The following is an 11,250-nucleotide window of genomic DNA, read 5'->3' as shown; positions in this document are numbered from 1 at the left end:
ATTTCTGCTTAACATTAAATAACTTCAACATGTCATACACACAGATACATATCAGCTAAACAGCATTTAAAATTAGCAGCAGAGACATGAATGTACTAATAGAAGAAGTTGATTTCTATTCATTTATTTTCCCTCACGCTTGTCCATCATGGGGTCACGAGGGGTGCTGGTGCCTATCTCCAGCATTCAATGAACGAGAGGCGGGGTACACCCTGGACAGGTCGCCAGTCTGTCGCAGAAGAAGTTGATTTGTTGCTTTGAATAAAACTCTGGCACAAAAATCTGATTGAATTTGACTCTGGAAAGTGCCTTGAGATGACATGTTTCATGAATTGGCACTATATAAATACAATTGAATTGAATTGCATGGAAAAACCATTAAGTCTTTAATAAAGCAAATCAGAGGATTCACATCTACATGATGTGTACATACGAATTCCCAAAGGTAATAAATAATTACATCATTCAGTTTGGTAGTCAAAGAAAGATCAAAGTTTAGCAAAGGAGAAGCAAGATTAAGGACACGTGTGTAAATTATTCACGCCCTGAACCTTTCCACATTTTGTTGCATTACAATCATGAACTTCAGGGTACTTTAGTGCCACTTAAAGTAGCCCACAAAGTACCACAGAGCAGTAAAATAGGATGGCAGGATAAAGGATTGTTTTCTTAGTGTCCACACTTTGATCAAAGTGTGACTTTCAGTTGTATTAAGCCTACATGGAAACTTTTTTTTGTAGGAAAACTAACAATGCACAACACATGGTGATAGCGATAACATGATGAAGGAATTAATGGGATGATGTTAGAATACTGGGACAATCCTGCAAAAAAACATATTAGAGACTCATTGAGCCTGGGGTGGGGGTTTAACTTCCAGCAGGATAATGACTATAAATACTCAGACAGTTAACGGTTTAGATCAATGAATAATAGAATACCAAGTCCAGACCTAAATCCAAATCGCAGTCTGTGACAAAATTAGAAAATGAATGTTTACAGAAGATTTTTCTTTCAAACTGACTGACCTTGGTGTATTTTATGATTTAAAATTTGTAAATGTGCAAACCTGGTAGACAGAATACAAAAGGCATGCAGTGGAATTGCCGTGGAAAGTTATTCTACATTAGATGGATTATATAGGGCTGTAAACTTTTAAATTCATTGGGCTTTACATATACCTTGCAATTGACTTCTGCTTTGTTGTTCCAGTTGCAGATGTTTCAGTTCAAGACTTCAGGCTTGTTCTTGTTGGAAAAACGGATGCAGGAAAAAGCTCCAGTGGAAACACTATATTAGGAAGAGGCGCCTTTAGAGCAGCAACCAAACACTCCTCAGGTAACAACCATATATAGAAATCAAATAATTATACAGGAATGGAAAATGTTATTGGACCACCCTTGTTTTCTTAAATTTCTTGTTCATTTTAATCTCCGGTACAACTAAAGGTACATTTGCTTGGACAAACATACTGATAACAAAAGTAGCTCATCAGAGTTTAACAGCTGACATCTGGCCATTATCTATGGTTTTCTTGATAATCACGTAAACCTATAGTTGGTAATCCTGTTTAGAAACACTTTTTGTTATACTGGGTAAAATGGTTCTTTCATCCAGAAAGTCGTCAATACATCATGTATTCAGAAAAAGGAGGTTAAAAAATTTGATTTCTGTACGACTTGCAGGCCTGTAAAAACTCTGACCCCCCTCAGTTCCTCAAGTTCCAGGGATAACACCTTATCTACTGGTTGTCCCAAATGGCAATGAAACGGGAAGGTAAAAGAAAGTAAAAAGGAGAGAAAAAGATGAGACAAAATGCTAAAATTGAGAAAAGGTGAAAGAGAAGTGGAAAGGGAGAGAGAAATATAACATCCTATGCGTCTACAGCTGCAAATAGAGATATAAAAAGAACATAAAAAACAAACCAATAAGGTATTACAGGTACAGACAACCAATGCCTTGATGCCATCACTGAAGTATACGCAGTATTAATTTATACATGTATGAAGTAACAGCTAAATATAATAATAGGGGTTTTCTGTATAGAAGTGATTCTGTAAGTAACTGAATTCAAGCACCTATATGTGTTTTTGAGAGTGTGCTTATAAATATATAAGGTTTATCCATAAGAAAAAAAATGAATAGCGGTTGTAAGGAGCCAAAGACCCACACCCAGTGCACCGAGGCATACGCCAGGGGAACCAGAACCCCAGATGCCTGAAGGATCCCCCGAGCAAAGGTGCCCAAGAGGGACCAACACAGGGAAAGCTGTGTCCCCCATCCAAGGGAAGACCACAGTTGGGCCCCAAGAAACCCCCCAACAGCCACAACCTCGAAGCCCCTGGGAGCCACAAGGACGAGCCGGCAGGCTCTGCCAGCAACCAGCTATGCCGGAGCAGATCCAGCCATGGGCCCAAGGCCCAACGGTGCTCTCCGGTTGGGGCCCCAACTGAGCCACAGGGGCCCAGGCCCTGCTAAACAGCTGCCAGGAGCGAGCCAGCGCCCGCCTGAGTACCCGTCACCGGACACGAGGACCACCAATGCACCAGCCAATAAAGGAGAGTAGGACAGGATGGATGGGCTTCATACTTAGGGGAGACCTGAGATGTCCTAGGAGAGGGGGCAGTTCAAACCCAACCTGACAAATAGACAAAACAGAAAACCAGGCGCACATTCATTCACATGTCCTCACTCTAGTGCCAATGGGAACATGCGACCACTCTTGCCAAAAAAAGAGGGGGATACACAATATATGCACTAGAAAAAAACTTCTCCAAATACTTCAGAAGTGGGAAGTTCCCTAATGCTTAAATACTCCACAGTCATCCCAGTCCCTAGAAACGCACCATCACACAGTTGATTCCTGACAGGCCTGCCACCCTGATGTCTGTGCTCATGAAATCCTTTGAGGAGATCACAGACCCCCTGCCGGACCAACTGGATTTTGATTACCGGTGGAACAGATAATGGAGTAACCCTGGACAACACTCCATCCTGTACTATCTTAGCCACCCAGGAATGTGCACTGGTATGCCTGTGGACTTCAGCTCGGCCTTCAACACCAGCAGCCCAGTCATCCTCCATCAGAAGCTCACCCAGATCACACCTGTCAGTGCAACCATCTTCTCCTGTACATGAACCATCAGCACTGGCGCCCTCCGGGGGTTGGGTTCACTGCCAACTCCTTTCTGTACACAAATGACTGCATCTCAGCAGACTAGCGTGTGAAACTCCAGACGTTTGAGGACAGCATCAACGTAATTGGTCGGATTCAGGTCAGGAATGAGGCTGCAAACAGACGGGTGGTGACTGGATGGTCCGCTGGTGTTGTCAGAACCATGTTTATTATTATCTTTATTTAACCAGGTAGGCCTCTTTGACATTAAGAATCTAGATTTTAACAAAGAACTGGCCAAAAATGGGAGCAGCACACACACATTACAAATTATAAAACCACAGATAACAATTGTTATCTGTGGTTCTTCTTCTATTACATAATGGTAATAGAAGAAAAAAAAACAAAAGAAAAACACCCATGAAAGTAAAGATAGGGCTAAAATACAATTTGACATTGCTCTACCTTTAAGTAGTTGCATCAATAACTGTGACATTATACTGCCAAAAACACTGCTTTTAGGTAGCCCATGTTTTTTCTGTCTATTTTCTTTACATCATACACAGAGAAGTTAGTAGTTGATTACAGAACTTTGTTTTTGATCGTTTTTGATGACTCCTGTGAAGAAATTGAAGAAAACAAGGGTGTTCAAATAAATTTTACCAAGACTCAAATAATGTAATTTAGTTCTGTTTCTCTTATCTATTTCATATAAACTTGTGTTTTCCATTTACAGAGACCACTGAATGCTCCAAACAACGAGAAATGATGTTCAGCAGGATGGTTTCTGTTGTTGACACGCCCGGTCTCTTTGACACCGATCAGTCTGACAAAACAGTGAAGAGAGAAATCTCAAAATGCATCAACATGACAGCTCCAGGGCCCCATGCCATTCTGCTGGTTATCAAATTTGGAACCTTTACAGCAGAAGAAAGAGAGGCGGTGATGAAGGTGGAGGAGATCTTTGGAAAGGAAGCCTGGAAGTACACCATCATCCTCTTCACCCATGGTGATGAGATTAAGTCAGACTTTGATCAAAAGCTTAAGAATGCTCCTCCTGACCTGCAAGAGATCTTAAAGAAGGCTGGAAACAGATACCATGTGTTCAACAACCTCCAAGCAAGCAATCGTCAACAAGTTATGATTCTGCTGGAGAAGATCCAGAAGATGGTAGATGACAATAGAGGACAGTTTTACTCAAACAGCACCTATGAAGAGGCTATGAAGATGTTGGATCAGCGAGAACGTGATATCAAGCAGTACTATGAGACGGCACTGGAAGAGAAAATCAAAGGTGTGAAGGCAGGTTATGAGAGGCAGTTGAGGGAAGCTAAAGAGGAACATGAGCAGGTAGTGAAAAGGTTGGAGTCTGAGTTGGAGGAGTTGAAGCGATACTACCGCGTCCTAGAGAGCGGAGTCCGTCAGTTTTTAGAGCAGATAGACAAAGATGATGACTATAGTGAACTTTGCAAGCGGTATCATGAAACCCTGAAACTGAACTGAAGGACAAGTGTTTTTTGAGAATCTTATTCAGTCTCATTGATTTTATATGATTGACTAATTTTGCATAGACGTATACTGTAAATGTTCCTGTAATCTGAATAATGGTACTCTAATAAAACTAACCAGTTTCAGACAGCATTTTCAAAAGGTCTTTAAATATTGTTTTGGGGTATATTTAGATAATCTGCACAAAACATGTCTAACTCTGAGACAAGGAGCCTGTGTTTTTCCTGAAATGAACAGTGTAATTGCTGGACGTTCCTATGGTGTGTATTATTTTTTTGAACAGCTAAACATGGCACCTCCAGGCATCTGGAAAATGCACTCAATGATAAACCAGGTGTGGGCATTCATGTTTATCCATATCCCATGTTTTTTTCTATTGGAGTAGATTGCAGTGAGAAGGCAGCTGCAAGATTAACCAAAGTAGCAGCCACAGCAGCAGGATAAGATGTGCCATAGGAACAGAAAGAGAAGCTAAAGGGAGGAGGTGCTAGTTTTTGCAGGAGGAAGCCATGAACCTCAGAGTGGGTGATGTTTAAGTGCCCACATGGGTGACTAAGAAGGGGTTATTGTATTCATATCCCACAAAAATCTAAAATGGTTTAGTGTCCTACTCTTCATGCAATTCTGTTGTACCATGTGCTCCAAAGGTTATTGAGCTCTTAAAGACTAGCCCTTTTTCCTATACCCAATTTGAGCAAGATGTTTAGGGTTTTAAAGACTTTTAACTGGGTTTCGAAGGTGATGATTATGATTATTCTTATCGTGCATTTTCTATTTCACAAGAACTAAGGCAGCTAAGGTCATATTATCTCTCAACCAGAATTCTAACCATGGACAATTACCTGTTGTTTTTGTGACCTATAACTGTAAAGAAATGTGCTTATTTCTAGTCTGCTACTCAGTATTGAGCTGTGATTTTTATCTTTGAAACATTAAAGACATTTCTAAACAGTCTGCAGAAAGTGTCTATCTTAATGTATTAGTGACAAAGTGTTGATATCTGAACCAAGGTTTCTAAACAAGGATTTCTTTTAACATTAAAAGTGTAACTTCTCAAGTAATATAAATATAGTCACCTCATTTGTTTGATATACTCTTCTACACCTCATGTCTCTCTGAATCTAGTATAAAATCTAATAAAAAAAATACAGATTTGTACTTTAGGTCAAACTAATTGTCTTTATGACGAAGGTTGCACCATCATCTGCTGGTGTGTTTATATTTTATATACGGCAGCTGTGGTTATTGATGTGGTTATTTCACACATTTAAACAGATACAATATTCAGCCTAAAGCACTTTTGTACTTTATCATAAATCTATTTTCCCAGTGTCAGGAGACATGAAAAAAAAGTTTTTCTTTTCTGTGGTTTCGCAATTTTGTAAAAATGTAAGGTGTTTTATGTGTTACAGAGCAAAGGTTTCCCTAGCAGAATTAGATAACTACAGGTGAAGTGAGTTAATATTTGATTAGCGTACCTTGTGATTAACACCTTAGCTGAGTTTTCCTTTTTTGTGCTGAAAGCCTTCAATTCAATTTTATTTATATAGCGCCAGTTCAAAAATGAAGCATGTCATCTCAAGGCACATTCCAAAGTCAAAATTCAATCAGATTATACAGATCATATAGCAGTTTTTACCAGACACCCTGCAGCCAATCAAAATTGAGTATTCATTCAGACTGTGGTATAAAATAGGATAAATGAGACACAGATGGCTTCTATAACACTTTTCAGGAAGAACTAAGGTCAGAACTAAGGCAGCTAAAGTTATATTATCTCTCAGCCAGAATTATAACCATGGAAAATGACCTGTTGTTTTTGTGACTGATAATTATAAAGAACTGCGCTTATTCACAGTCTGCTAGTCAGTGTTTAGGGGTCCACTTCATTTTTTCCTGGTTGCCCTGCTTAAATTTAAAAACCCATCAGTAATAAGACAAAAAGGGAACTTATAAGCAATTGGAAAAGAGAAAGTAAAAATCTATAAATAAATGTTGGTAATTCTGTCACTTTATTAGTTATTTTTCCATGCTGTAATTTTTACCTTTGAAATGTTAAACACATGTGTAAACAGTCTGCAGAATGTGTCTATCTAAATGTATTAGAGACAAAGTGTTGATGTTTGAACCAAGATTTCTAAACAAATATTTCCTTACCATTAAAAGTGTAACTTCTCAAGTAATAGAAATACAGTCACCTCATTTGTTTGATATACTGTACACTATTATCTATACACTATTTTGGAGTGTTTATTTCACACATTTAAACAGATACAGTATTCAGCCTAAAACACATTTGTACTTTATCATAAATCTATTTTCCCAGTCTGAGGAGACAAGAAAAAAAGTTTGTAAAAATGTGAGCCGTTTTATGGTGTTACAGAGCAAAGGTTTCCCTAGCAGAATTAGATAACTACAGGTGAAGTGAGTTAATATTTGATTAGTGCACCTTGTGTTTAACACCTCAGTCTAGTTTTTCTTTTTGGTGCTGAAAGCCTTCAATTCAATTCAATTTTATTTATATAGCGCCAATTCATGAAACATGTAATTTCAAGGCACATTCCAAAGTCAAAATTCAATCAGATTATACAGATCGGTTCCTTGTTTACACAGGAACACAAACATTTTATTTTGAATTTATTTTTCAAAGCTACAACAGGAGTAAAAACAAAACAAAACATAAAATCATTGTAAATCAAATATTTAAAATATGGCAAAATTATATAACAAATTTTTTTTTTGATTCAGGATAATAGAGCCTCAGAAAATGTTCTGTTATCTACTTAAAATAATTTAAAAATCCGGCTAAGTAGAAGCGGTTATTGTGTTCATATCCCACAAAAATCTAACATGGTTTAGCGTCCTACTCTTTATTCATGCATTTCTGTTGTACCATGTGCAAGGGCGGATTACGGACCGGGCCAGTGGGGCCGGCGCCCAGGGGCCCTCTGGGGCCAGGGGCCCTAGGGGGGCCCGAGACCAAAACTGTTTCAACATATACGATACAATAAATTGTTATTTCATAGGGCGTCTGATGAAAACAGGGAGGGAGTGGGGCCCTCTGACATTTGGCTACCAAGGGCCCTTTGAGGGTTGGGGTGGGGGGTACTTCCTACCAGGGCCCTCTGACTAACCACAGGCCCTTAGGGTGCTTTTAGCGGGCTCCACAGCTGCTCCTGCTAGTCAGCCATGGGCCCTGATGAAAGCACCCTCACCCTGGGACCTTGGTAAGAGTGGATGTGGAAGGGCCCTTGCCCTGCTTTTGGGCCCCTTATGAAAATGGACGAGGGGTGGAGGATATTTTCAGCAGGCCCTATGACTACCAGGGCCCCTAGCCCTGCTTTTGCATTATGACAATGGATGGTGTGGTGGGACTCTGACTGATTTTGAGGGCCCCTACCAGGGGCCTCTGACTTACCACATGCCCCGGGTAAGGGTGCTTTTAGCGGGCCCCACATGGATCCCAGCTAGAATGCTTAAAAGAGGTGGACTCTAGCTTGATCCACATGTAGTGTCATCGCTAATTGTAACTGCACGGATCTCAGCATGGATCTCAGACATGTCGTCAATGACAAGACTTCAAATAACAAATGTGTCACTTGTGATGTGTTAATTGTAAAATGAGACCTGTGTTTTACCATAGTAACAACCGGGGCTAAAAAAGGGGGAGAAAAAAGTGCTCTACCAAGTGCGATGTGTAATAAATTGGAGTAAAGAGAGAGCAACGGTTGTAAACTCTGGCATGAATGCAAGAGTGCTGTTTCATACAGATCCGAATTACAAGCAAATTCTACCCAGTAGCACAATTTTAATTTGGAGACAGATGATGAAACAACAAGTAGTTTTATTGTAGTAGCTGTGGCTGCATATGTGTGTTTGTAACCCTGATATTATGTATTATGTTTATTGGAAAACATGTTTTTTTCAGCTTATTCAATGTTTTTTTCCTTATTTCCTCACAATTTGGACCTAACATGTTTCATAAGCCTGCTGTAAAACACTCACACTTAATATGTATTTACAATGATAAAACGTAATTTTATACTGCAATTAACACAGCATTTTTAATTTAGCCAACTCACTATCTTCCCTCATCTCTGTCTTCCGCTCCATGCCTCTGTCACACACATGCACACAGCATGCATTTTTTGTAGTAGATAGTGGCTGCCTCTCCTCCACTCTCTCACTCAGTCTAAACCTTAGCAAGTTGTTAATTTCATTGAACATATTGACTGTTTCTGATTGCGTTTAGTTTCAACAATTTAATTATCTTTGCATTTTTGAATTCCCATCATTTGAGATCGTGTGCATATAGCTGCACCTAGTATTTCTGCTAGGTTTAATTGAACTCTGGCTACTCCGTTGCGACACGAGTGGCTTAATGTGCCACGACCAGGCTAGCTATAATTGTCCGGAAAGACGTAAAGCAACAAACCGCTTCAATTTATTCACAATCCACAATAGCATGGTTTGTAAACTTTTTTTTCTTTTGGGGGGGCATGCCGAATTCTTTGCCCAGGGGCCCAGACTACCCTTAATCCGTGCTCTAAAAGTATGCAAATGTTGCAAGGTCCTTGAGCTTTTCTTAAATACTTCAGCAAGACTTTTAGGGTTTTAAGGACTCTAAACTGGGTTTTGAAGGTGATGATTATGATTTTTCTTATCATACATTTTCTATTTCACAATGGTTAAACATCAGTTGGATATGTACTTCACAAGATGTAAGATTACGCCTGTTGAAGATCTAAGTTATTTATTTATTTTTTGCATTATGAAAAACACGACAAATCCAGCATATCAAAACACCAAACACATCTGAAAAAGAAATGTGTAAAGTGTTGTGTATGGGATAATGCCCGACTAGCTGTCTATTATCAGAAACTGATGAAGGCGTGAACCGTCCTCCGCTTCGAGTTGGACGGTTGCTTCTGCGAAGTCCATTATTTTCTGATAATGGACAGCTGGTCTGGCATTATCCAGCTTATACGGTGGTCTCTTACGAAAGAAGTAATACATAGAAATATTAACACTTTTTTTCACCATTAAAATCGTAAGTTTTTCACAAGAAGTGGCTGAGAGAAATATTTAATATCTCTCGTCGTGACGCGTTGCCAAGGTAAACAGCATCAGCTCTCTTGCTAACGTTTGTGAGCTAACGTTTGAGCCAGCCCTGTAATTTAGAACAATCAGGCTATTTGACTAGAAATATTTTTAGGTGTTCTATAGCACTTTTTACCAGACACCCTTCAGCCAATCAGAATCGAGTATTCAACCAGACCGTGGAAGAAAATAGGATAAATGAGACACAGACGGCTTCTATAACACTTTCCAGAAAGAACTAAGGTCAGAACTAAGGCAGCTAAAGTTATATTATCTCTCAGCCAGAATTATAACCATGGAAAATGACCTGTTGTTTTTGTGAGTGATAACTACAAAGAACTGAGCTTATTCATAGTCTGCTACTCAGTGTTTAGGGGTCCACTTCATTTTTTTCTGGTTTCCCAGCTTAAACTTAAATACCCATGTGGCAATAAAATATAGACAAAAAGAGAATTTATAAGCAATTGGAAAAGAGAAAGTAAAAATCTATAAATAAATGTTGGTAATTCTGTTACTTTATTAGTAATTTTGCCATGCTGTAATTCTTATGTTTGAAACATTAAAGAAATTTGTGAACAGTCTTCAGAATGTGTAAATGTGTTAGTGACAAAGTGTTGATGTTTGAACTAAGATTTCTAAACAAAGATGTCTTTAACATTAAAAGTGTAACTTCTCAAGTAATAGAAATATATCAGAATCAGAGATACTTTAATAATCCCAGAGGGAAATTACTTTTGTTACATGCTCCAGATTTGTTAATCGCGCGTCGTGCCAAAACACACATACTGTTCCCTAATGTTTTTCCCCCCGCCGCGCTCTCCGGACTGTGTTTCTTTTACCCTCGGCGCTTTCCGTAGTTTCAAGAGTGCTAGAAAACTGTAGCAAAAGTATGGAAGCCCGTTTCCGCCACATGAAAATAAAAAATGGCACATAGAAAGTCATAATTATGAGATAAAAAGTCATAATTATGAGATAAAAAGTCATAATTATGAGATACTAAGTCATAATTATGAGATACTAAGTCATAATTATGAGATAAAAAGTCATAATTATGAGTTAAAAAGTCATAATTATGAGATAGAAAAGTCATAATTATGAGATACTAAGTCATAATTATGAGATAAAAAGTCATAATTATGAGATACTAAGTCATAATTATGAGATAGAAAAGTCATAATTATGAGATACTAAGTCATAATTATAAGACAAAAAAGTTATAATTATGAGTTAAAAACTCATAATTATGAGATAAATGTCATAATTATGAGATAGAAAAGTCATAATTATGAGATATTAAGTCATAATTATGAGATAATAAGTCATAATTATGAGATAAAAAGTCATAATTATGAGATACTAAGTCATTATTATGAGATACTAAGTCATAATTATGAGATAAAAAAGTCATAATTATGAGATAAAAAAGTCATAATTATGAGATACTAAGTCATAATTATGAGATAAAAAGTCATAATTATAAGATAAAAAGTCATAATTATGAGATACTAAGTCATAATTATGAGATA

At 38.2% G+C, this 11,250-nt stretch overlaps 1 protein-coding gene across 1 annotated transcript; it reads left to right on the top strand.

The window, feature by feature from the left end:
* The first annotated feature begins 1,059 nt into the window (after positions 1 to 1,059).
* Positions 1,060 to 5,602, top strand: LOC118558697 (GTPase IMAP family member 4-like). The gene is made up of 3 exons (XM_036129242.1): positions 1,060 to 1,072; positions 1,213 to 1,338; positions 3,852 to 5,602. Exons 1-3 carry the CDS (start codon positions 1,060 to 1,062, stop codon positions 4,616 to 4,618), a joined length of 906 nt encoding a protein of 301 aa, XP_035985135.1. The 3' UTR covers positions 4,619 to 5,602.
* Positions 5,603 to 11,250: the final 5,648 nt, after the last annotated feature.

The sequence above is a fragment of the Fundulus heteroclitus genome, unplaced genomic scaffold, assembly GCF_011125445.2.
Source record: "Fundulus heteroclitus isolate FHET01 unplaced genomic scaffold, MU-UCD_Fhet_4.1 scaffold_148, whole genome shotgun sequence".
Classification (NCBI taxonomy): Eukaryota; Metazoa; Chordata; class Actinopteri; order Cyprinodontiformes; family Fundulidae; genus Fundulus; species Fundulus heteroclitus.
The sequence above is the reverse complement of the archived record's forward strand: the minus strand, read 5'-3'. Positions and strand labels throughout refer to the sequence as shown.

Bases quoted from the DNA above. Each gene is read 5' to 3' on its own strand.
- LOC118558697 (XM_036129242.1), top strand. The intron at 1,339-3,851 runs GTAACAACCATA...TTCCATTTACAG, and splicing joins AGCAACCAAACACTCCTCAG to AGACCACTGAATGCTCCAAA.